Source organism: Pocillopora damicornis, chromosome 7, assembly GCF_964200805.1.
Source record: "Pocillopora damicornis chromosome 7, jaPocDami1.2, whole genome shotgun sequence".
Taxonomy (NCBI): domain Eukaryota; kingdom Metazoa; phylum Cnidaria; class Anthozoa; order Scleractinia; family Pocilloporidae; genus Pocillopora; species Pocillopora damicornis.
The window spans coordinates 19675413-19703161 of record NC_142676.1 but is presented as its reverse complement, the minus strand read 5'-3'; the positions used below and the strand labels follow the sequence as shown (position 1 = coordinate 19703161).

Here is a 27749-nt window from a genome sequence, read left to right as displayed (position 1 = left end):
CTTTGACTTCAAAATTTCCATTCCCTTACAAAAAGTTTCTGTTTTAAAATATTATTTAAATATTATATTTTATCAACCCTTTCCACCCTAATATCTGTATGTATTTTCTTCATACTGTTTGCTAAACATTTTTCTAAGATGCTGATAAGGAGAATTTGTTTAACAACCAAGAGCTGCTTTATTTGGTAATCATTTCCTTTATGACTTTCAAATTTGTCTCAGGGTTGATATTGTAGAAGGAAATTATATGCTGAAGTCACTATTGGGATTAAAGAGTCAAACAAAAATAATGTATGGATTAATTTTTCTTGTAAGAGTAATAAGTAACTCAGGAAAAAACATTTGCAGTAAAAATTACACATGAATAACTTCAATGGGATACAAACAATGAAATTTAATAAACAACAGACTGACGATATGGCTGTGAGATAACAGTTTAATAATCACAAAAGCATTCCAGCTCTTCTATGCATTGTGCTTTGTATGAAAACTTACATTTACACTCCAGTCAAAATTAACAAGACTGTGTTCTAATACATATTACACACTCAATACAATCGAAAATGGATACATTGCACTTGACACTTGGTGATGGTTCCACCAACTAAAATATTAATTATTAAAAAACTCAAACTGATGCTATAATTAAGCAGGAACATTGTAATTTTCAAGCTACTTAATAAGCATATTAATCAATGCAATTAAATTTAAACAAACACAGTGAATTTAATGGGATTCAACCTCAATGGGAAAATTGAGAACAAGTAAATGGACAAAAAAATTGCTAGTTTTCTCTCTTTAAATTTTTTGTCATAGCACTCCTCTGTAATTTGAATGTTGCAAGTTCTGTTCATTTTTGTAACCATGTTGCAAGTTTCAAAACATTCTGATGGCTTGAATTGTAGCCACCAACTTTAGATACTTGTATATTCATTGATGATGTATGATGCTAATTGAAATGAGTGGAGTGAAGTTTTGACCGTGTGACTTATCTGGGTAGTCAATCACAATTTAGGATCCAGTAAAATGAACATACTTAAAGCCAGTAGTATAATTGAAACATGGGTGCTGAAAACTGGTACCAATATTTGCAACATTGGTCTTTTTCTAATGGTCAAGAGGTAGGACAGAGAAGTTGTGTGTTATTTTCTAGCACAGGACCTTTTTGTGAATAAAATCTTCACCTAAGATATTTTAGATCTGTATATGGACTGAGAGATCTGATTTACCTTGGTTTCTAATTTGAACACAGTATTGTCTTAAAGGTAAGAGCTGCTAGAGGTGTTGTTACACCAGACCATAACAAGTTAAGGGGGGTAAGTTTCTAAAGAAACTGTGGTGCTGTGTATATGGGAGAGTATAACAGGGTAACTTGCTATCATCAACTGAGTTGATAAGTAAACAGAAATTGGCCACCCGTAAGAGTTTCAAAGCTGAAATTTCAAGTGTTAGCCCCTTATCAGAGCAAGAGTTAAGGGCTAATGCTCTAAATGTCAGCTTTGAAACTCTTAACGGTGGCCAATTTATGTTATCAACTCAGATGATGATACCACATTACCTCTGTACAAGGTAGACCTGGTACCAAGTAATCAAAGGGTGGATGATGCTACCCAATAGATAAATGGCTATCCAGGGGATAAGTGATAGCAAGACGTACTGTGCTATCTACTAGATGCAGCCTGTGTCTTTAAGTAATGAGTGGCTTCGACAGTTGAGTAACAGTCATGGTTGTAAATAACGGTTTTATAGTAATGTTTCATGATCTAATAAACACTAAATTGGACTCGAAACCATCCTCTGAGGCATGGATACAATGGCAATTACCCACAAATCTGGCATTTCTCCTATTTCAATAGATAGCGTGATGTTTAAGAAGGAGGGAGCCAAAATCCTGGCCCTCTAATGTCAAAATTAACCACTGAGAGGGTAATCCTTTTGTAATTCTTCAAAATATGTTGTTTCCAGGAGGAAAAAGCTTGGTCTTTTTCCAGTATGTTTTATCCAGCAATTGAGCATGACTTTGTAGACCTTTGGTGGGCACTTAGGTGGACAAGGTAGTCGATTTCCACTTTCTAGAAAGTCAGAGAGCTGTGTGTCAAAAAAGAAGAATTAATTTTATTTTAGAAAGAACATAAAAAGGGTTGATTCATTTTAGCATGCTGTGCGGAACTCAGGGATTGAGGTAAACAAAAAGTAGGGACTACAGAGCTGGCTAAGCCACAGAGTTTGACCTCGCAAGGCTGAGTGATTTTCAATTACATAAAATATTAATTTCAATAAGGTGCAACTACTGTCATTTCTACTTTTTGTGTGGCTTTAACTCCCAAAGTTTCAGGCGTCACACAAATATCAATTTTTTTGTTGATTCTTTTTAACTTGCAGTGAGTTTACTTCTGTGAAAAAAAAGGGAATGCTCTTAGTCTTAGCATCATAACAATTGTATGGCAGACAGCAAGGAGTAAAAGACATTTCTCATCTCTCACCTTGTGGTTTTCAACATCTTTGTATGGTTTCTCCCCAAAGGAAAAAATTTCCCACATAGTCACTCCAAAACTCCAGACATCACTTTTTGTTGTAAATCGTTTTTCTAGCAAACTTTCCAGTGCATACCTGGAATGAAGAGTACAATAGAGAATTTAAATTTACCAAGCAAAAAATTTGTAACCCAAAGTGAAAAGCAAAACTGTGAGGCAGTTATCCAAGGTTTTCAGTCAGAGGTCCTGAAAAGTAACTTTTAGGTGCATGTCAATTAGAGAATAAACAAATTTAGTTTCAATAACTAGCTGAGACAATTTCTTTGACCAAAAAAGTCTGATTCCTACTGTTTTCCCATGGTGAAGGTTTCGCATCTGAAGGGGTGAGAGGAAGGCACAAAATTTCTGGGTCAGTCTGAAGAAGTGGAGCAAAGAGAGACCAATGCAACTCCAGATTCCTTTTAACCCTTTATCTCCCAGAAGTGACTAACATGTAACTTCTCCCTATGGTATCCATAGTTTTTCTAGTGAACGCTTAATGAGAATACTCAAACTTATCAGGAAGAAGTTTTTATGGTCAGAGCGATCAACGATTAGGGCTAATGCTTGAAACATCAGCCTTTAACTCCTTACAGTGATCAATTTACATTTTCAACTCAGTTGTTAACACTAAATTACTTATTTACAAGGAGTTGTGTAGCAGCAAGAGGAGAGAATTAACAATCAGATCTTAGGAGTTAAAGGATTAACAATTGAATGACAAAAGTGTTAAAATAAGAGCAGTTGTTTCTCCAATTTTTGCTCCCTCTGTCAGTTATTATAAGACAACCTTTATACCTGACAGTAAATAGTTTGAACCTGGAGGTAATGTGTGTCTGGTCAAGAGTAGTCCATAGAAAGGCTGTTGTTGGTAGTAGTGACTGATGTTTCAACTACCTGAGTGGAAGTCATCATCAGAGTCCAAAAAAGAAAAAGAAAAAAAATACTGCTTAGGTTGGTGAATGTCAGTCTCTACTGACCACAACAGTTCTTCTCAGGACTACAGATGATCAAACTTTATTACTTCAAATTAAAGCTACCATCACATTTCCTTACAAAAGAAATGAATTTATTAAAAAAATTGCTCTCTTACCACTTGATAGGCACCTTGCTGGATTCCTGAAGTTTGTAGTATTCTTCCAACCTGGAGAGTCCAAAATCACTGATCTTCACCAGGTCCTCCCGCATAACCAGGATATTCCTTGCAGCAAGGTCTCTGTGAAGTAGTTTTTGAGTTTCCTAAAAGCAGTAAATGTTTTAATTCACATCTTCCTCTCCAATGTATCCTGAATAGGCTTAGCAAAGTCCTCATTTGGACCTGTAGCAATCTCACATTTTGAAAAGCATAACTGTTCCTAGAAATACTCCACTCCAAGAAGCACTGCAAATAACTGGCCAAAAAATTGACTAATGTGCCTCTTCAGGGGGGAGGGGTACAATAGCTTTCTTATCAGTGGTGGTGAGGGACTATTTTAAAACACATTTATGGGAACATGATTGTTGCCCAGGTTAAATGATTTCTGGGTAAAGTAGGCATTTTTTTATGTTGGAAAACCAATGGTTTTTAATGCTGATACCAGAAACTGATACAAGTTTTGAAATAGAAATTTCTTTTCAAATTGAAAGCTACAAAGCTCAAAGGTGACATGACAATACTAGGGTTTTTATCTGAAGAAAGGGAAAGGGTAGGGCACATATCGGTAAGGGAGGGCTATCAGACCTTTCATGCTATGAAGATTCTAGATGACAAACCATGCCCTGATCAATTAGGCTTTCTACCATCTAAGGACAGACTTCTCTCAAAATCGTAGACAAGGTTAATATTCCTTAATGAGCATACAAAGGAACCTTGAAGTTTGTAATCTTACTTTTGAGTGAAAAGTCTATTGTTTTTAAATGTCTAAAGGTCTCTAGGTAACATCAGCAGAAAATCATTCAGGCATACCAGGTAATTCATTCCTTTGCAAATTTGCAAACAGAATTCAAGGAGCTGTGGTGTTTGAAGAATTTCCTTTTGAGAAAAAAATAGTACAGTCATTTTCTCAAAATCAACCTCTTCTCATTTTGTTTCACTGTTAACTCTTTAACTCCCAAGATCTGACTGTTACTTCTTTCCTCCAGCTGCTACACATTTCCTTATAGATTAGTTATGAGAATTTTTAGTCAGATCAAAAATAACAAGTTAAAGGGTTAAACAAATATAGTATTCATGGACTATGGTTGAATCATGTGCATACATATGTAATTGATAGGCAAATTAAAATAATATCCGGTTGAATAAAATTTCTGCTCTATTTTAATTACCTACTACAAAAATTTATTACATTTGGCCATGACCAGAAGAAGATGTTTGCCTGCAGATCATAATTTAATCAGAAGTCCAAAGGCTTTTGTGGATATTTATAATTGAGAAGGAATTTGTTCATCAATAAACACTAGTAGAATAATTTTAAGTAACTCATCGCCCCCACATATTAAACAAACTAGTAATAGGCTTTGCCTAGTAGCTTTCCTCTAGGTCAGAAAATCAACTTTATCAGTGAGTACCGATCTGCTTCAGCAGGCTAAACCACATTGAAATTGGACAATTTTAATGTAAATCTGTATCCCACCTTGTTTTTGGGTAAGTACTGCACCAAAGCTCCCAGTGGAGCAAGCTCTGTCACCAGCATAAGTTTTCCTTTCTCATCTGAAATAAGAGATAACATTTCCAACTTTAGACTATCTATGAGTCAAATTTTTGCAAGAAATATTAGGAATCAAATCTGAGCAATGTAGATATTGGGCAATACACAGGTGTCAGTACCCACCTACAGTCATGTGGGACATATAATTCTAGTTTTATTTTTTTGCACAGTTAGTCTCAAAATGGATGTTCATGTGCTTAAATGGAAGGCTTGTTGTTGGGCACAGTGACTTCCAGGAGTAAACATGGATACTGGTCTGTTAACCCTTTAACTCCCACGAGTGACCAAGACAGAATTTCTCCTTACAATATCAATACATTATCAACCAGATAACTAATGAGAATAAAGAAAAATATCAATTTGGGGATAATTAATTGGTCTGATGCTAAATTCTCTGGATTAATATCAGTATCTGGGCAACTGCCCACCTACCCCTCCCCTAACCCAACATTAACCTCAACTTGTTCTCAATTGACTGTTGTTGACCTAGGGGAGGGGTAGGTGGGCAGTTGCCCAGATACTGATATTGATCCAATTCTCTTAACTAACATTCAAAGAATTGTATGGTTAACTGTGAGAAGAATTACAAATTTGATCTGGGAGTTAAAGGGTTAAAGTTTTAGGCTGGCACCTGTTGAAATCAAATAATGCATGTGTGTGATGCAAAATAATCTTCAAGTAGGGAAAAATTGTGGATAAAAGATCCTTTTAATTTACCTTTGGAGACTCCACGAAGTTTGATGATGTATTTACAATCCTGTTTTGATGCTAACAGAACCATTGTTTCTACTTCCTTGATAAAGTCAGTAGAGTCCTTAAGTGATGCCTTGTCTTTCAGTACCTTGACAGCAACTTCATCTCTCTAAGGGAGAAAAGTTCATGAGTGATGGATCATGACTAATGACATACTCTCAGTATTAATCAATAATTTACTGCTTACCCTTAAACCCCTATGAGGATCTGGCATCTAATTTCTCTTTACTGTACTACCCTTAAATTGTGTATAAAGGTCATGAGAATAAAGAAAATGATCACCATTTTAAGAAGCTCCTGATTGTCAAACAAATTCTCCTTTTTGGTATCATAGAAAACTTAACAAGAAAAGTGTGGAGAATTATGAATGCTAATGTTAGGGTGGATAAGAAAAGGTACATATTCATTAATTTAAGTGTTACTCAGATATGTTTCATTTACATTGTAAAAGAGCATTTTTTAACAATCTTACAATACTGCATGACTAGCAAATTAACAGAGAGACAAGGGTTTTGACTTGTCACAAGTTTTATAGCCATTTTAACAATGCTTTGACTAAATCACTGTTATGGTTGTTGTTGAAATTACCTTGGGAGTTCCCATCTGATTCGAGGATACAATGCTTGCTTTCCTAACTTCACCAAATTGACCCTGTGTTTGTTGGCAACAAAGAAAGAGATATCAGCCATTGACAATTCTAACAAGTGATTGTCAGGGATTTTTGAAAGACAAGATCAACTTTCTCTTCCACTCTTGTGAAGAACAGAAGAACAAATTGAAGCAACAAAAACATTGAGAGGAAAGAGAAATTAGGGCAATTTACCCGACCAAGAATATCTTGCAAATTCAAGTCTTCAGATGGTATGAGAAGCTGATCAGGAATCTTGCTCAAATCCAAAGTTGGAGGTTCCTCTGTACAGGAAGAGGTTGAACCTTGATTAAAGGTAAAAAGAAAACACTTTTATTCTCTTTAACTTTCAGCAAGTACAAATTCTGCTGACTATTTTATCATCATGATAGTGCTTTTCACTAACTGTTTGTAAATGTTTGTAACAATTATAATGACACAATCTTTTGAAAACAAATATACAGTCTGCACTTGAGCCCAGTGGCTCACCTAGCAAAAGCCTGTCCCGGTTCCTTAGCATGAAGCAACTAAGAGTATCACTACTCCCCCCTGGATGAGAGGCCACTCCACAGTAAGTTTTCTCCCCTAGCATTTCATCAAGATTCCTACACAATTTGCCAGTACCTATTTATATTCCTGAGTGGAGAGAGGCAATGCACAAAAAAAGCACTTCCCCAAAGAACACAACCCACTGACCAGGCCAGGTCTTGCACCCCTACCTCATTAGGCCACCACCTCTCCTGCATCAAATACATGCAAGGGTATTTAAGAGGGGTTTAAATTCTATATAATTATATCTAAAAACGAATATGGACTTGACAGCAAGACTGCATACCGATTGTTGATCTCCTAAATCCCATGTTACTTCGGGAGGGCCAGATTCCGTCAGATGATGAAGAGTGGCTGAAGGAATCCAATGGCTCTTGCAATTCATCTGCGAAAAATTTGTAACTTGGATTTACAGGTCTTCCTTGTTGTCCCTCTGCCTTCCTGTCATGATGTCTTGAGATTCCACCTGTTGAAGCATTGATCGCATAGTAAAGAAATAAGAGGTGGCATGTAAAATAAACACAAAAGGAAAAGAACTTTCCTGGCATTAAACTATATGACAAGAAATAATGGTCAGGAGAGTATACCTAAAAACTTTAATGCAAAAAGAAAGAGATGACTAGACTTTAACCCTATACACCCTAATGTCACTATGCACTTTCTCCATACTGTTCTTCACACATTCCTAAGGTGCTGACAAGGAGAATTTGTTTCACAATCAAGAGCTTCTTTATTAATTTCCTTTATTTTCATGATCTTATTTACTGATCAATTTAAAGCTTCGACATTCCCCCCCCCCCCCCCCCCCGGCAACCCACTGTAATTTGACCCTCATCTGTGCCCAGGATGGGGAATTTGAACTTGCCTGGCTGATGTGGGGAATTTAAATCTGAAGTGTCAAGTCTTTTTAATTTCAGCATAATATTGCAGGTGGTATATCTTTAAATACAGATGTTTTAAAAGGCAAATAGTTAACTTCTGTGAGTAAATAGCTCAGAAGAAAAGGTCTACTAGTCTAGGTTTGAAAGCTAGGTCAATGTGTAGAAGGTCATGGTTGCTTCTTTTAATTTGCCTTTTTGGAAAAAAGTGACCACCAAATCAAGTACTTGAGTTGGGTATTTGAGGCCCAGGGTGGAGGGAATTTGAACAAACCAATCTTCATAAGTTCAAATGCCCAGGGGGGCTCCCCAGAGGGCGGATGTTGAAGCTTCAAATTGATTGATGCATTAATGTGTGATTCGAGGGTGAATTGTGAGAAGAATTAGAGGCCAAAAGGTTGACTGAAATTGGGTAAAAAAAGGTTGATATAATATTGAGCTAGGTGGTGTTGTGGTGGGCATCAAAGGGCTTAAGAAGCTTGAAAATTGATTTTTGTAAATTTATAAAAGTTTGGTATACCTTTCAGGTCACTCTCTTTCTTGTAATCATGACTTTCTGAAACATTTTCTTCAAAACCACCTCCAGCTTCCTGATCATCATTAAGTGAACAAGTGTCTTCTATTCCTGTCTCACCAATCTGGCCCACAAAGTGGTCTTCTTTGAAATCAAGGTGCTCAGATGGTTTATCCTGTTCTTTTGAAAGGTTGTTCAGGGTAAACTCTTTCATTTCCAGATGTTCTTGTGCCTGGTCAAACATCAAGATGGTGTTTTCAAATAGACCTGGATGCAATGAAGTGTCTTCATTTTCTGTGTCTTCAGCATCTTCATCTTCACCCTCCTCTTCAGAGTTTGTTTCCATCATCTCTGGCAGAAGAAAGCAAGCTGACTCAGTTACTGGGGCCAATGAATCGGCTAATGCTGGGAATTCTAGACCATGCCCACTAATCCCTCTCTTTGTTAAAGTTCTAGTTCTATCTTCTTGCTTGTTTTCATCCTCTTCCTGATTGTAAGCCATCACACACGAAAAGCCTTCAAGACCTTCAAGACCTTCAAGCTCTGTATCTTCATGGAACTTGGAATCTAAAGGGATATTGTCCTTGTCTTCACATGACTGATCTGGTATGTTATTTGCATATAATCCTAGAGTATCATCCCGAAAACATTTACCCAGGCTCAGTTCTGCATTACCACAAAAATCTGCACTGTTGATGTCACTTTCCTCTTGCAGGTCAGTAATTAAGGGGGAAAACCCTTCCTCAAGTGAACAATTATCAATTTCTGACAACAGCTCAAGAGAAAATGATTCAGTCTCTTTTGTAACACAATTACTAGTAAAAGAGGCTAAAAACTCATCTGGTGATGTGCAAGAAGTTGTGATAAGTCCACTATCTTCATCATCCGAATGCTCGATTCCTTCTGGAAGATCATTGCAGCTGGAAAATTGCGCCACAAGTTCATTTGTAAACTTTTGCTGCTGACTCTGTCTTGCTGTTGAGTGGCTCTGATATGGGGAATCAACCATCTCCTTTACATTTTGATGTTCAGTAGTCTGGGTCATTTCACTTGTTGCAGCTATGTTGACTATAGGAGATGGTAGAGGTGTGGCTTGAACAGGAGAAGAACTGACTCCATTTTCTCCATGGCCTGTTGATGCAAGTTGCAAAAAGGCTGAACCTTTTGGTTTATCTTGTGGTTCTGATCCTCTTGTTCCATTGATAAGAGTAACATATGACCCAGCTCTAGATTTCCCATGTTGCTCTTCTGTATGACATGTAGGCTGGACAACCTTAGTAACTGAGCTATCCTTTGCAGCATTTTCAAGACTGATGTACATAGATGAACCAAACTCGGGTAACTGCTCAACGTCTTCTTCATCACCTTGATCAACATCACCATCAGGAATAACTGAGAACATTTCAAATTCTGTATCCACTGCTGATGAATGGAGGTGCTCATCAAGGTCTGACAAAATGAGGTGCTTCCCTAAGGACTGCATTGCTAAAACCTCAGCTCCAGCTGTGTCATCATCGTTACTGCAGTTGTCACTGCTGCTTGTCTCTTCTGACTGTGCTTCAGTAAGGTCTTCTGTACCATTCCTGAACACAAGAACTGTCTGTTGGTTTGTTCTTGGCAATGCAGCCAAGGGAGCTGGAAGATATCTTGCTTTTTCTTGTGTCTCAGTGGGCTCCATCTGCTGTCCTGTTCTTTCAAGTGATCCTTCATTGCTAGTCTGGAGAGATGGAGGACAAGAACTGATGCCAGTGCCACTTCGTTGTCTCATAACATCTAAATTCTCTAGCCCCCTGGATGGTAAAGAACTTTCATACTCATTTTCAGATGTCAAACCAGGAACGGAAAAGGTCTTTGAGAGGCTTTTCTTCCTTGAAGTTGCATTGTCAAAGAGGGATATGCTGCTGATTAATGAAATGCTAGGAAGTGTGGTGTTGTAGTCTTCACCACCGTCAGTACCAGGAAGGCAAGAATAGTCCACATTGGAGACCTAGAAGAAGAGAGATGACACCAAATTAGCAAATTGGGACCTCGTACAGATTTTTAGCAGCTGATTGATACACTCTGGACTTTCCTGATTTTTGGCTGAAAAGGGGCATTTTCCAATTGTCTGTCAACTTGCAATTTAGATAAACTGGCATGATCAAATGGATACAGCTGATAGTAAGAATAAAACATCAAAAATACAAATACTTACTAACCAAACAAAGGCAATATATAGATTAGATCCAACCTATGAAATTTGCCTTGAATAAAAAAAAATGTCAAAGCCTTCCAAATCAGTTTTGTACCAGAAGAATCTCAAAGGTCGCAAGTACTTTCTATTACAAGGTATATGTCCATGCTACACCCTTTCTATGCACAGTGTGGGAAATTAGTATCACAGAGTAAGCTAATTCTGGCCATGATATGATTCAAACCAATGCCTCCCAGATACTACTTTGATGCCACTATATAATGAACTGGAAGATGTGGTGCCTGAATGGTCAGTGCACTGGATTCTGGGTCAAAAGGTCTAGATAGCTCTGAGACCTGGCAGGGTAATTGTGCTGTGTTCTTAGGCAAAACAATTCACTTTCAGAGTGCCACTCTCCACCCAGAAGTATAAAAGGGTACTGGCAAGTTGTCAGGGATGCCAGATGAAATGCTGGCCTAGCATCCCATCCAGTGGGGACAATGAACACTCCTAGTGGCTTCATGCTACCAAAAGTGGGATGAGTTGCAGACTTTATCTTACCTATACCCAATGAACTGTGAAGCCATGTGTTGATCAGGGCATGCAGGGATCTGATTACATTGAATTAAATGAGATAAATAGTTTCTTAACTTGTGGAAGGTATGCTATGGCAGAGAAAAGATCTTTGCTGGTTAAGATTACCTGAGAGTCTGTCTGCATGGCCTGTAATTCCAATTCATTCTCAGAAGATGACAGAATGTCCCAATCTTCCACCTCCATGAAATCAGGGGGGAGGAGGATCTGGGAAGCGTCATCATCAGAAACTAAAAACAAAATAAATTTCTGTTAAATATTTAGGTCACTTTTCTTGGACTTGGTGTGTCCCTCAACATATAAAAACTGTTTCTGTATTCAACTACAGCACTGAAAGCTTTGCTACCTCATTTGTAAGGGCATAAATTTAATTGAACAATCTCAGAAATTCATCACCATTTAAAAGGAAACAGAAAAAGGGAAAACAACAAAATCTATGAAATTATACTGACAACAAAATGATACCTGTATCAACTATACTGGGAATAAAAAAATATCATCCATTTTAAATCCATTGCAAATCTAGGCAAACCCTCTAAAGTTAGCCCCATTGTCGTTACTTAGACATCTTACATGTCCAAGTGTCAAACATTCCTAAAAAGAACATCCCTCTTATAACCTTTGACTGGTAAAAACTTCTTTTCTGTTAATTTTTGTAATAAGCCATCTTCAATCAAAGTCAAACTCAGTACTCTTAGACACTAGAAAAGCAGACTGCACCAAAATCAGCAGTGAAAGTCAGATAACATGATTGACTCACTTAATTGTGGTGATCGAAGCTCTGTCACCAAATCCCTGAAACACATTCTGTCCTGTGGGGTGTAAGACAGTAATATAGTAATGATTAATTAAAGGGGTTTCAATGAAATTCAATATATGTAGATGCCCTCGTACACCATAGAGAGCATGTCTTATAAAAATAACCTAGTTTTATCACAATCCACTGAGTTGCTGAAGAAATTTAAGAAGGCCACCATAGAGAGTTTCTAAAGCGGATCCTTAGAGCATCAGCCCTTCCTTACAAGACATGAGCAAGAACTTTACTTTCTTTTCCACACAAACATTTATTAATAAATAAAATTTGAAAAAAAAACATAATTATGCTAACCTCTGGTTTGGGAGCAAAGCATCTTTTAATTAGATTTGCCACACTTGCTGGACAGTTTGGGCTGAAACATAATTTTTAGAGTCATTGGAATCTTAAACTTAGGATTCAAAATACTAGTATAATTATCTCATTTCATGAATATTTATTAGTGAAAGAATTTCTTGCATAAAGGGCCCAACAAAGACTTCTCCTCACCTTTTTGAAACAAGATAACGTGCTGCCATATATCGACTCCTCACCTGTCAAGGGATATTGGTTGGACAATGTGAAGCTCTAAGTGACTAATACATGTACAAGAAGTTCCATATCGTGTTTTCCTTCACTCAAAAACATCATTGCTTTAAATACAAGACAATTCCTTCAAAAAATGGGTGGTGGAACAAGGGGGTGGGGGGCTTCATCACTCCCATCTAAAACTTAAGGGGCTCAACCTAAGTCAGTCCACCTCCCCCCCTCTTCCAACACACAATATTGCTAATGCAGCTGAAAATTAGTTTGACAAAATATTTAGTCTCGAAATCTCTCCAAATTGTTTCATCAGGATTGTGCTCGGCAAAATTAGATGTGGTATGACTGTGGTGTCGCCTGTGTTTGAGAAACCGAGTATACCTCTGGCCCCTCACACTTCAAAGTGTTCTGCTGCCTCTACTGAATTATAAATTGTTAACCACTGCTTGAAGGAAAAGGGAAGCTCATACAGCAGCATTTCTTCTAGAATAGCCATGTCATGGAGAACAGGATAAATGTTTTATTTATGAACCTCTCTTGCCTTTTAAGACATCGTATTGCACAGGCCTTTAACTCAATTGTTACATTGATATTTTGACTTGCAGCGATGTACTTCACTTTACAATGTCACCTGTGGCTTAAAAGTATTTTCAACGACAAACATTTTAAATACCTCTTCATAAGACAACACATAGTCTGTGAAAGAACAATGATAAGGCTTCTTCATTGTAAACAATTCCCAGACTGTGACTCCAAAGGACCAGATGTCACTTTCCTTGGTGAATTTCTTGTCGAGTAAAGCCTGAGGTGACCACCAACAGTAACTATTGAAGACATGTTGGAGGTAAAGTTAAAGGTAAAGCACAACTGTTGCAACAACTGTTTCAGTATGACGTAACAGGCAGAACATTGGGGTTTGCCGTATTGCGGTATTGGACAATTTTTCTTGTAGTATTTCCATGATTTTAACACCAACTTGCAGCACTGTGGTCTTCCTCAAACATGCGGTATGGTTTTTTTAAAACATTTTAGACAGTATTAAGTATTATCCTCCAAGTTCTACAACGTTTCCTTAGCCTTTTCCAGTTTCTAATTGTTTCGGAAACAGGCTGGGACAGGACCTCAGACAGCTTTATTTTGATAATTGTTGAATGTTGTCCTTCAGTAGCATTTTAGATAAAACTGACAAAAGTTCAAATGAGGCCTTAAACTACTGCTTTTGCCAATCCATGGCATGATCCTCTGGTACTAGAAAGGAGAGTGTTTGGATATAGTTTAATGCTACTCTGGTTTACAGATTTCATGAAAGTAACTGAGAACTTACAATTCAAAGACCCAATGTTTTGATACTCCTGTCATGTACCTTCATCATTACCCCTAATGAAGGCACTAGACAGGAGTGTTGAAACACATCACAAAGCCTCTCACCTGTGTCCACTTTGGGACCCATGATAGAAGCTGTGACCATTCTTTTGAAGTTGTATCAGGTAGAAATCACTGAGCTTGACACATTCTGAGTCAACGACTAGTACATTGTGTGCACACAATCTACCATGAACACAATCCTGGAATTAAGAAATAAGTTAATAATAATAAAATATATGAGAAATAACAACATCATGATAGAGTGGATGAGAATGAGGTAAAAATTAATACTCTTTGAATGAAATAAAATTTAAAAAAATCCAATTGCTCTAATGTGGTTTTCACTGCAGATGGCCACAAATACTACACTCTTGTGACTGATAATTTGGCTAAAACAACTTTAAATTTGGAATTATCTAATACGAAGCTACCATCATAGGCTGAGCTTGTCTGGTTACCTTGCTGTGCAAGAACATCATCCCCTCTGCAATCTGCATTAAATATGAAATAAGCCTGAAAATTGTCATTCCATTTTCTTCTTTACTGCTGCAGAAAAAAAATTGCAAAATAAAATTAATTTGTCAACTATTCTAATATTATTGCAAAAATTTATCTTTTGTTATCATTTTTTAATTGGAGTATGATGGCCTATATCACTCTGTAGAAGACAGCCATCTGGAATAATAGGACAATGCCTTTATGGGTGGGTGTATGTCAAAATTAAAACCTCAAGGTCCCTCATTAAATGTGTATTTTAAAATTGCAATTTGTAGATTTCTTATCAGACCCTTCACATGCCTTCTTCTTCTTTCATGTTGCTGTTTGGAACTAGCTATAGGATCACATGCTCTATGGCATAGTGTAGCTCTGACCCTATCAGGCAGAGTGATTACACTCAGCCAATTATGAAATTCAGGCAAATTTAAGGCAAAGAAGCCAGAAGTCTCAGTTATATCATCTCAACAGCTTGCATCACGTCCAGGGGAAGAAGTGCCAATAAGGAATGTGCATGGCTTCTTTAACCTGTGTATTACCGCACAGTGATGAGCCTTAGAAAGGAGGAATTGAATGCTTGGTCTTACAACTTCATATGAAGTAGCTTATATTCATGTAGGAAGTGCCCCACTATGTCTCTTCTCTTAAGAGCCCGATTTTCCAACACTCCCTTACTGAAGGTGAGTGAAGGGGGGTAGTGGAGTAGGGGAGTAAAAGAGAGGAAGGGGATATGAAATTAATGGGATGGAGATAGAGAGGGTTACATTCTTCTATCCATGAGAGGATTGGGCCACTGTGTTACAGTTTATAAATGGTCACATTTAGAGGAATGACAACTGGGGTGGCAAATTCTGGTGATTAAGGTCATGTGTCCCATTACTTATCAATTGAAAGAGCAATTTACCTTTCATTCTTAACATATTGATCAAGGGGACCTTCTGGTACCCATTCAAATACAAAGATCAAGGCTCTTTCAGTTTCTTGTATGCCATAAAACATAGTCAGGTACGTGTTCTTCAGCTCTGTGAACTTGGTCATAAACTCTTTGAAGCTAAAGATTTTCTAGGGACATAAAATAATAAAATCATCATCCAATGATACTTTTATCATTGATGTTACAAATTATTAATTTACTAGGCTTGGTTAGTTCCGAGTTGTGATAATTTTGTAGGCAAGTGTGTTCTACGTGACAGTGTAGATTGTCCCAGTGAGTGTACTCAGAAGGACTGTTGGCATTAGTGATGACTGACATTTCAACAACCTAAATGGAAGTCATCATCAGAGTCACTTGCTAAAATGTTAGTCACCATCACCCACAACATTCCTTCTCAGGACTTCATTCATGTGGGTGATCAAACTTAACTACCACATGTTATCCATAGGTTCAACCAAAGACTGCTCTAAGTTAGCAAATCTGCTTTCCAGCTCTTTGAAGTTTGTCAAAAGAGTAAGTGGTGCAGTAATTGAATGTTATACAATGAATAAGTCTTGCTACATGATAGATTTCTCAACAGTAGCTTACATTCTTTCCCAGAGGTTTGATCAGTGCCCTTGAGACCACCTGAAAATGTTCGTCTCCTCTTTCCCAGTAACCCTTCTTTACTTCACCAAATTCACCCTGTTACATATACAAAAGGTTTAAAGCCAGCATATTAGCACTGTGATATTAAATGTTGAGACAAGAAATCATGTAATCATGTTGATTACTTTGTCCATCCCACATGGAGAGCACTGCATAGGTGAATCATCTATTTTCATAAAAAGTTATCCTGCACAGGTGTTATTATAAATGATTTTCATGACAATGATAATGAGGATGACAACAACAGTGATGATGATGACAATGATGATGAAGTTTGACAGAGAAGTACATGCAAGAAATTTTACAATTTTCATCTGCCATTCACATGGATAACAAGGAAGTAAGTTTCTAAGGAAACTGTGGTGCTGTGTCAGTGGGAGAATAAATCAAACAAGACTTAGAATGTTCAAGATTTCTATCTACTGATCAAGAAATGTATAGTATTGTAAAATTATTAAATGACTTTAAGTTGTAGTGTTTTACCGATAGCAAATATGTCTCTTCATCCAGATTCAAGTCTTGTAGTTGGTAAGAAGAATCAAGGAGACGAACTTCTGGTACAGCAGGTGTAAAAACCTGTCTATCAAGCAATGCTGCAAAACCTAATAGAAAAATAAACAATTGAAGCCACTGGCTATAAAAATTCAATACCTAAAAGCTGTGTGTGCAATTGGAGTCTACAATTTCAACATGGTATATTTCAACTTTAAGGAGTACCATTTAAATTTGGTATATACCCCCTTGAGGTAAGAAATAATACCTTGCCTACAAGGGCTGAAAAATGTTTATTCTCTGGGCATTTCATTCCTTTACATCCCTGTATATTGTGTAATGTACACCAAACACTGCTATGCAATTGCTACCCAACACTGAAAGATGCAATGGGAATGCCATAAATTGTATATTTTAGGTTAGCATGAGATGTTCTCACAGATTTTATATCAAAAGTAATCCAATGCTTTAGAAAATCAAGGGTCTGTTACTTCAACTTAAGATAAGTGAGAATCCATTGTCACAGGTCACAGAAACATCTGTGGAATTGCAACAATTCAATTCTAGGTCTAAAACAAACTTTCAGAATCAACAACACATTACTTATAATAAATATATATATATCTTTGTTCCTTGTTCTACAGACTAAAAGTAAGTTTGCGAAGGTATATGCTCCTTAAGGCGTTGGACAACAATTTAACATAATCCTTTGTTGCTGTCAGTGTTAATTAAAAATATCACCTTCACAATTTGGTGGAAGCATCTGCTTCAAACAAACAGGAAGTCCATCCTGGAGTGGAATGCAAGTTAAACATAAGTATTCTTTAATCATTTCAAGTTTGGTCATAAATAACTAGCTAGTTAATTCGTTTTAAATGCAGCAGTTAAAATTTCATTTTAAATTTTTTCATAAACAGATAAGTCCTTCTGCTGATTCCTCTGCTAACCCTTTACATCCTAACATCAGTATGCACATTCTCTATACTGAACTTTACACATTTCTGAAGGTGCTGATAAGGAGAATTTGTTTAACAATCAAGAGCTTCTTTAGTTGGTGATCATTTCCTTTATTCTTGTGACCTTAATGTGTGATTCAAGGGTAATACTGCAAGGAGAAATTAGATGCTAATCACTCTTGGGGGTTTAGGGGTTAATGATTTATTTTGCTGGTAAAATAATGAACTCACTGCTGAACGTTTGTAATGTTCCACCAGCCCCATTAAATCAGAAAATCCTTTGCTTGAGTCACTTTCGTAGCAATACATTCCAGTTTCAGCAATGAATTTGATAACAAAATGCCTGACTTTCTCTGCAACGCAGACTGAGAGTATATAGCTGTCATAGACCTCTCGACTTTTTCGTAGCAGGAAAAAGCCATCTTTGGTTCCTCCTTCTACTGTTCCTCTAAGTAGCAGGTTTGAGGCTCTGTCACGCCTGAAAGGATGATTAAGAAATTATTATGACAGAAGGAGCATGAATAGCATGGCCCTAGGACAAAACAAAACTCAAGAACCCGGTCTTAATCTACTGGGTAGTTTAAACCCTTTATACCTTAAAATCAGTATGCATTTCCTAAGGTATGGTGCTGACAAGGAGAATTTGTTTAACAATCAAAAGCTCCTTCATTTGATGATCATGTCTTTTAATCTTGTGACCTTAACATGTGATCTAAGGGTGATATTGTAAGGAGAAATTAGATGCTGGTCACTCTTAGGGGTCAAAGGGTTGAATTATGACATTCACTTACATGATAGGCCCATGAAGTATAGCAGGACTTAAGTTCTTGGAGCCTAGAAAACAAACATACAAATAAACAAACAGAAATAAACATAAAATGTGTCATTACAGAGGAATGGTTCTTTTTTTGTTTATTTCCAAGAGTTCAATCCTTAGCTACAACAGAATAATTCGGTCAAGATGTATGGATTTGGAGCAAAACCCAGACGATCTCATTCCTCCAGTCAGCAAATTACTAACCTTGTAGAAGCAGCTTGTACTGGTTAACCATCAGTCTGTAATATCCCTCGATGAGAGTGATCAGGGAATATGCATCATTTGTGGAACTTGCTTTCAATATCTGAAAATTTTAAAGACCCATTCAAGCCAATTACAAGCTTGGCCATAATTAAAATTTTTTTTTTGGCCAAGAGGGGGCAACAAAGCAAAGGTTTGAGGTAAAGAGCTCTGTGCTCTTCAAAATTGCTTGAAATGTTCTTGAGAGAGAGGGGACCATTGAGTCCATTGCCCCTCTGTCAGCTACAGCCTTGAATTACCATTCACAAAGAACATACCTACAGATACTACAGATACCACGGAGTGAAAGTTAGCTTGATCTATAAAGCTTTCCCAAGTTCATTTGTGTAGTCCCCAAAGAGCTCCTTTCCGGAACAACACCTGGTTATCAATCCTAAGGCTGCTTGAAACTTGCCATTGAAATAAAATCTGCACTTATTTGAAGGATGTGGCAATGAGGGTGAGAGATTAGAGAAGAGAGTTTTCCTGCCCCAGGTTGGGGGACTAAGAAGTGGCGGCAAGTCCCTGTTCTCTGACTAGAGCCAACCAAAAAATGACATTGGTTTCAAATACTTCTAGACTAAAATGGACTCACTGGGAAAAATTGAAAGAAATGAATTTTTCAAACAGAAACGCACTGAACTGCTTTCAGAAAGACTACATCTCAACCCTTTAACTTCCAAGATCTGATTGTTAATTCTCCTCTCTAGCTGCTACACATTTCCTCATATATTAATTATGAGTATTTGGTGTTAGATCAAGATAACAAATTCTACTTGATAAGTTTGAGTGACTTCTTCTTATTACCTGTTTGTTGAATAATGAATGCCTTGGATATTATTGGGAGAAGTTACATGTTAATCACATGTGGGAATTTAAGGGTTAATATGCCATGTTTACATTGTTAAATTGTCCTAATTACCTCTGGATGATCATCCCTTCGAAATATTTTAAAGAGGTTTGTCATGTGGTCGAATTGTATTTCTGTTACATCATAAAACTTTTCCACTATAGGCTCACGATTCTGAAATTGAATACAATCAATGAACAGTTAAGAATCATCTATTAGAGGTGTTTCACCAGTCCACAAACACAGAAACACAGTTTCCTTCAAATATGATCTAATAAATAGTGTTCTCCCTTGTTTAAATGGATGACAGGCAAAAGAAATTTTCAATCTGCTAGAGCAATCCTTTCAACTATTGAATTTTCAAGAATTCCCAGGAATTTTAAGCAGTAACAAGAGGTGTTACTGGTAGTAAATTTTTCCAGTTACCACTTGAATAGGAGAACACTGTTTCATAACAATTTAATTGAATGTTGAAAAAGAAACATTCCAAGTTGGGGAAAAACCTCAGTTTGTATCATAACAAGGTCACCCTTAGCTCTAACAGACTCAATGTGCTACAGGCTGCCCACTCCTGTCTTGAAACAAGTAATAAAACTCCCTTTCATCAGAAGTTTTAAGATCCTGTGGGCAATTCTCCCCTCTTACTCCCTTACATTTCCTTGTAAATCAGACAGGAGAATTTGGTGTCATATCAAGACAGTACCATAAAGCTGATAAGCTTGTCTGTTCTCCTCACCTGTCTGCTGGATGAATTACAGGAAGAGCAAAGAGAAGTTACATGTTGATCAGTTCTAAGAGTTTAAAAACAGGGCACCACATATTTTGAAGACCAAATCCTTCAGATACTTATTGACCCTTACAAGAGCACAGATTTGTAACCAGAAAAATTGTTTACCGAGAATGATATATAACTTGCCATCATTGCTTGATATACAGCCAAACCTTTATTAAGTGGCACTGTATTAAGAAGTCACCTTGTATTAAGTGGTCAGTTTTAAAAGTCCTGAATTTTTTTCCCCTTCATCATGGTAAATTTCACCTCTATTAAGGGGTCACCTCTGTTGAACAGTCACGGTCACCCTTTAAATACTGAGTCCCAACAGCCTGTTTATCTTGTCCTCCACCTGCATTCAACAGTCACTCAAAGTGGGACCACCAAGTAAAACTGAGAATAATCTCCCAAAATCAGTGTTAGAAGCATTTGTGAGTGAGTTTTTGTACATCAAGTGGTCAATTATGGCAGAAAAGGTTGTTATTATCATTTATTGTTTTTTCAGAGGGCACGGTAACGAATCTTGCAATCTGATTGGTTCTTTACCCGGTCAGTATTTTCCTATCTCTGCCCACGGGCCACGGTAACGCTTTCGTGAGTCCCCGAGTACATCCCAACTTTCGCTGTCATTTTTCATAAATATACCTCGTTTTCCGGCTGGGCAGTATTTTTAAGCAAACACGTCGGTCACTACCTCAAGCCAATAAATAACTTATGAATCCTCTCTTTTCTCTCTATCAAATCACTTTGGTTGACAGAAAAATATTGGTTTCAGAATGAATTTGTATAAACAATATTGTCATTACATTGGTTGACAAGCGGCCTAAAAACCGTCTGCAATTAATTTTAATCGTTCACAAAAAGTACCCAGAAAGTTGAAACGTGAGGTATTTGGTTACAGTTAAACTGAACGATGGAACTTTCATTCATTTAATATCTGAATTTTCTCAAGCAATTTGTTCATAGTGAAATAGCGAGCGAGGTTTTAATTTAAGTTCTACAACAAACATACGCTCCCGGTGAGTCTTTCCATTTCCGTTCAATTTGGACATTTGTACCGTAAATTGCACAACAGAAATTGAAGGATGTTTTTTGAGAAAAGGCCGCATTAAATTCCCTTGTGTCTCGTTGGAGTGTGCCGTTCGAATTTAGTTTTTGTGAAGGAAAGACCAGAGTTAAACACGCCATTACAGCAAACAAACGAGCAAACTCTCACAACTTCAAAATAAAAAAATTGAATTTACTCACAATTACTTTCCTCGCCGTTTACTTAATGAACAGAGGTAAATCTTCGTACATGAATGAATGGTCGATGAGAGTGAATAATACTTTCCGTTAGATCATTGACTGATTTTGAAGAAAATATTGTCGTGACAGTCCTTGCCAAACTAGTTCTGTTGGTTTTCAAATGTTCCTAATCTTTTTTTTTCTTGCGCGCTCTCTAATTGACAGGTGTCAGATTGTGACAGATACTTGTAAAAATAATGTTTCAAAGTTTGTTTGGAAGCCTTTTAAATCACCTTTATCGTTACGGAAATGAAAATGTTTCACTGAGGCATCTCTCTTGCATCACCTCTATTTCAACTACCATTTACTCACTCAAAAATTGTTCAGTTTATGGAAGATCTTGCCGTATTTACGGCCATAAATCATTTGCGTTGTTTCGGAAAGAATTTCGTCAAGTTTAAAAACAATAAATATGTTATTTACCGGCTAAGGGTCGGTCCGTATGGTGAAAAACTGTGACCTCGATCTTGAAAATGCTGCCCTCGGCCTACGGCCTCGGGCAGTATTTTCAAGACCTCGGTCACAGTTTTTCACCATACGGACCTCCCAGCTGGCAAATAACATATATTTATTACCCTACCCCTTTTCTATAAAACCTGTATAAACCCATCAACATGTATTAAGCACTCACCCCACCACCCCTTGTAGGTGACCACTTAATACAGGTTTGAATTGTAGTTTTCATATGAACTTTCCAAATGAAACTTACACTGTTTTCAATGTCTTTTCTTTTTTTCTTAATTCCAAATGCACTGATGTGAACTTCAAACTTTCTATGACTGCTCCCATTTTCATTCTGGTAAATCTGTGAAGTGAATGAATATGTGACCATTAATTCAATTTTCTGGCTATACAGATTGGGAAGGAAATTATTCAAGCCAGTTTTATGGTCACAAAGGCCATTACGTCATAAGATTTGACCTGATATGAGTTAAGAGTGCAAAGAAACAATTTAAAATGAAGATAAACAGTTATATATCCGTACTTGACTAAGTACAGTAACCCTTTACACTCTAAGATCAGTAGGCATTTTCTCCATGCTATTCTCCACAAGTTTCCTTAGGTTCTAACAAGGAGAATTTGTTTAATAATCACAGCTTCTTTAGTTGGTGATCATTTCCTTTAATACCACGACATTATTGTTCAATTCAGGGGTGATATTGTAAGTCACTCTTAGGGGCACAGAGAACTAAACAGCTGACACAATATTCCCTTAGACTGCGAATTTTAAATACTTTAAGAAGAGCAGATCAATACTATCCCAACATAGGACCCCAGTCTCCCTCTAAACAAAGTTGTGCTCTGCTTCTTGTGATCATAAAACTTTTAATGGGGAAAGATCAGGGAAGGTCTTATATGGTTCACTGCATGACAAACTTCTATCACTTTTGAACACATCCTCAACAGTGGCCACTTCTGTCTTAAATTTCAGGTCCCATACAGTTTAATTCCACTTTTTGTTGAGAGCAAACCTTTTCAAAAGATAACTTGTGCACAAAAAAGTCTTCAGCCTTTTCCAGAGTGCTGATATACTGAATCTTGAGTTGGGTTTCTCTGAGAGACTCATAGTTTTCCAGATTCTCCTTAAGAAATGACTGTGTTTCATTCAGGGAATATTCCTCAAATATCCCTCTCCGAAGTAATGATTTAATTCGATAACGGACCCTATCAATCATTAATAAATTCAATTAGCAAAACAATATTTTTGACAAAATTAAACACAATTTAAAATTAAAAATGAATAAAAGAAATCTTAATGCCCTGAAAAATGTATGGTTAGTATTTTTGGAGGTCACCTAACTGCATGAAAAAATTACTTAACTTAGCCCTTTACACCCTTCCATCAGTATAAATATTCTCCATAAGTTCCATGTGATGTTAACAAGGAGAATTTGTTTGAAGATCAAGAGCTTTATAAGTTGGTGATCATTTCCTTTATTCTTGTGACCTTACAGTGTGAATCAGGGGTGATATTGTAAGGAGAAATTAGATGCTGGTCACAGTTAGAGGTCAAAGGATTATAGGTTATTTTGTGAGATTTAACTATCAACTTTTATTCAGGGTAATAAATTTCTCAAAAATTCAAGAGTAAATTATGCAATAGGTGGAGTGCTTTTGGCCATTATTTCATGAAGTTGGTAAAAGAAGCCTGAGTTCCTTAACCCTTTAACTCCCACAAGTAACCAAGACAGAATTTCTCCTTACAATATCAATACAATATCAAGCAGATAAATGAGATGAGAATAAAGAAAAATGCCAATTTGGGGATAATTAGTTGATCCAATACTAAATTCTCTGAACTGACATAAGAATTGTATGTTTAACAGTAAGATCAATTAAAAAATTGATCTGGGAGTTAAAGGGTTAACCTGCTGATTTGGAGTACATTCATTTCAATTTGGAATTTTACAATTATAGGTAAGATAGAGTCTAATCATCGATACACGTCAAGTTATGCATGCATGAATTGTAAAAAAAAATTACTTACGGATGCTCAATCACAACTTTTGGGTGCACTGGTGATTTTGGTTGTCTTGCTCGATAGATGATTTCATAAATCACCAACACTGCAAAATCTTTAGGATTATCAAATCTTCCTATTGCACCTGACAAGAAGTCTCTACGACACTGCAAAGCACATTTGGTGAATGTAGTATGTTAAATAACAGTTTAAAAAGTCTATCCACAAGTAACAATTTTGCTGTTTAAGAGCAAATCCACTCTCATTGAAATTGTGAATGGTATATATAGGTTTTACCACTAACACCCTTACATCAGTATATATATTCTCCACACTGTCCTACATTTCTTAAGGCGCTGAAAAGGAGAATTTGTTCAATGATCAAGAGCTGCTTTAGCTGCTTTCAATGGCAGATATCTGCTAGCTGTTAGATCATTTCACACTGGCTACTTTGTAAATTGTAATCTAAGACTTAAAAGAAGTATTTTTAGACTGATTTTTCCTCTCAGGGAGTTTCAAATTTCTAATTTTTGACTGATTGTACCTCTAAGGGAATTTCAAATTTCTAATTTTTCTACTGGAGAATGCCCAGGGCACCTCTGGAAAGGGAGCGCTGCTTTGCAACATGCCATAAATGCTTGATACAAAAGCGTAATTCAATAGGCCATTTTACAGTCCAAGCCTTTGATTTGGAGTGAGGCTGAAGGTGACCTTGTTGTGACAGAGACCAGTATCTAGTTAGCATGATAACAAAGTAATTCGCATTTGAAAAGCAGCAAGGTTTGTATCATAACAAGGTCACCCTTAGCCTTATTCCTGTTTGAAGGCTTGGCAACCAAGCACACCACTGTAAAATGGACTATTCAGCCACCCTCTCAGTTCAGCTCATACATCAATTGCATGATATCATGAATTATCAAGAGAATACTACACAGATGAGGGGATTGGAAACTAGGCAGACTTTGAACTTGACATGATAACTCAATGTCCACAGCATACATTGGTTTATCAGGTCAATTTCTTGTGCTATTGTATATCGATTGAATGCTCTTGACCAATTACATTTTTGATAATAAGGCATGTATAAAAATGACAATTAATAACCCTGATTCATAGCAATTTACAGTTATTCAGTAAATAAAAAAAAATAAAAAAAAAGATTAATGTATCAGTTATTACATGAGGGAAAAATGAGCAAAAATTGCAACACACACCTGATGAAAGTAATATTCAAATGCTTTCTTATCAATGTCCCTCAGCTCTAGGCCATAACAGGCTTTGATACACAGTCTGAATGAGTAAACCTGGCTGGTACACTCGGCCTCATTAAGCACCTTGTTTGGATTAAGAAAATGTCTGCTGTCTACAGAAACCAAGGTGAAAAAATCCAATGCAACTGGGGAGATTTTGAGTATCTGGGCTGCTTCTGTGCAGACATCCTGTGCGAAAAAGAAAACAAACGTATTACAACAGTCAACCCACTGCACTTAGGCTCTGCTTGTCTAATAAGCATGGATAAAATTGTTTATTCCTGTTTAGGACCTGTCAAATGAGCACTGCTCTGAAGCTCTGTAACTTTCCCTTTACCAGTATCTTAAGTGAATGACCAAGATGGACTTTCTCCTTACAATATTGATACAATATCAAGCAGACAAGTGACAAGTAATGAGAATAAAAGAAAAAAACAATTAGGTGATTACTGGTTGATCCAATGCGAGATTTTCAAAACTCAGATTAAAAAAAAAATTGTTTGGTAGGCAGACAAATAGTAGGAGAGATAAATACAACTGAAATCCCATGATGAAATTGAATATCAGTCCCCCGGTACCCTCCAGTCTGAAGTTAGTATGTAAAAAATTCTCGGAAACCATTAAAAAAAATCAGTTATTAAGAAGCCTTTTGTTTGGCATAATACACAGTTCTAAGAGTTTTTCTCGGAAGAACAGGTGACCACCCACAATGCTCATTTAATAAGTATCCCCTCTAACCTCTTCAATCCTATATGTGATTGACAGCAGATTTCTCCTTGAAATTTAACATTTTACTCAAACACACAGACCACAAGATAAGTTCTTTTGATATTGACCAACTTCTCCTAATTCTTCTTCAAGAAAAGTAGAGTGTGAAAAGAGGAGAAGTTGTGTTTTGATATCAGGGTTTAGGAATGTTATGCCAAGCATGAAAACCCAGGTGTCACCTTTGAGGATTAGTATGTTTTCAGAGGAGGAGTTTGATTGGTCTCAGAGGAAAACCATTGGTTAGAGGTCTCTTTAAATAGCAATACATTTCTAGGAATTGAAATAAAGCCACCTTTGTAAACATTTATCTTTCTAAGAACTAATTACCATGCATATTTTCTATCAAAGCCATTAATTCATTAAGTGCTATTTCCTCAAGCAATTGATTGTTAACAGATTTAGGATTGTGATAACAAGCAGTATATAGTCTAGCAGAATAGTAGGTTTGGAAGGCTAACAGTCTTTTCAGTTTGCTGCAGATATATGTGCACAAAAAAACACATCAGAGTATAGGATTCTAATCAATAGGGCAATAGTGACATCTTTTAACTTAGGTGTTAAATAATGGAACAGATGTCAACACCACTTTTATTGCACAAACAAAAGATTTTCCGAGAATTGTTGATCTCAGAAGTAATTCCTTTGATATTTGATGCTCAAAATATGTATTAAATTATGAAACTAACAAAAAAAACACACCATTAAGTTTGCCAACACAGGTAATGAAAACACAAAATCATTTAATTGCGATGAGTTTCTAAACCACATTGTTTTTTAAGTAACAGGTGTTGCACTAAGTTATGTTTGACTTTCGTGGTAGAATGCCGATGGCTGTTACTATCCCTTGGAAACACGAATAATCTAATTAAGTTTATGCACTGATTCCATAATTGATCGAGAGGCTAAACAGTCTGCATTTAACGATATATGTACTGTCGGTCACTTCTTAGCTGTCAAAACGTTTTGGAACGTAAAAGATCGAGAGCTCATCAAAAGAGACGGCCATTCATAAATTAAAAAATCAACAAACAATTTAAATGCAAATGTTCGCAAAGCTTGCAAAGATCGTTTAAAACGCGCCTAAATGTACCTAAAAACCGCAAAGTCGAGTCACCACCAGGAGGAAAATCTAAAACATAGGAGTTCACTATGAAATTGGGGACTATTTTTGCTGAAGGCTCTCAAAACAGAAAAACGACTATGGTATTTCGTGGGTAACACGTTATCCAGTTCTCAGAAAAACCTCGAAACGAAGCATTTAAAACTCAACTTGGAGCAACACCGTACGTGATCGTAAGTTACTGTTTCATTTCTATCGATCGTGTCACGAGGACTCTAGAACGCAGGCAGTGTTTACATGAACTTTAGACCGAAACAAAGAAACTCCTTCGATCAACTAACGTGAAGCAAAGCTCAACTCACCCTAACGCTCAAGTTTGGACGGTATGCGAAAGTCAAATCTTCGTGACTCGACGCGAAAATTACAGTTCCTTTTCCTTCCCTAAGGGAAGTTGAACGAGACCATGGCCAAGTTCTTCGTGTACAAGCTTCCCTGACTCTTCTCCAAACTTCTGGACCGCCATTAACACCCATTCTTAGATTTCGTCAACATTTCATGTCTCAACGTTGTGGGAAAACTAGCAATTGTCGTTCGAAGCACAAATACACGTTTAAAACTACATTTTTCATTCCGGGAACTGCCACAAGCTATTCCGTTTCCGAGAAAACCCCATACTAAGTGCCAGGCGTCCCTCGGGATGTTCGTTTTGACCGAGCTAAAACTGAAGCG

The 27749-nt window shown here is 36.9% G+C and overlaps 1 protein-coding gene across 1 annotated transcript; it reads right to left on the bottom strand.

Annotated features, from left to right (window-relative positions):
- Nucleotides 1–418: 418 nt before the first annotated feature.
- LOC149043047 (uncharacterized) lies at nt 419–27715 on the bottom strand. Its single transcript, XM_089211102.1, has 30 exons — nt 27383–27715; nt 25157–25381; nt 23970–24109; nt 22954–23146; nt 22191–22286; nt 19495–19596; nt 18537–18636; nt 18307–18349; nt 17747–17993; nt 17301–17349; nt 16551–16669; nt 16008–16103; nt 15390–15547; nt 14449–14536; nt 14054–14190; nt 13299–13449; nt 12593–12636; nt 12398–12458; nt 12050–12101; nt 11398–11519; nt 8529–10509; nt 7417–7596; nt 6777–6886; nt 6542–6604; nt 5918–6062; nt 5126–5202; nt 4459–4524; nt 3607–3752; nt 2484–2610; nt 419–2088 (listed from the first exon to the last, which is right to left on the bottom strand). The coding sequence occupies exons 1-30, from the start codon at nt 27551–27553 to the stop codon at nt 1912–1914; spliced, it is 5466 nt and encodes a 1821-aa protein (XP_089067228.1). The 5' UTR covers nt 27554–27715; the 3' UTR covers nt 419–1911.
- Between the last annotated feature and the right edge of the window lie 34 nt (nt 27716–27749).

What these genes read in the sequence shown, in the direction of transcription:
- LOC149043047 (XM_089211102.1), bottom strand. Translation starts at nt 27,553, where the DNA reads ATGGGTGTTAATGGCGGTCCAGAAGTTTGGAGAAGAGTCAGGGAAGCT. An exon ending in GCTTCCACCAAATTGTGAAG is followed by an intron (nt 16,670 to 17,300) that starts GTGATATTTTTA and finishes TTTTTCTATTAG; the next exon opens with GTTTTGCAGCATTGCTTGAT. An exon ending in AGTACTTACCCAAAAACAAG is followed by an intron (nt 4,525 to 5,125) that starts GTGGGATACAGA and finishes TTTTCTCAAAAG; the next exon opens with GAAATTCTTCAAACACCACA.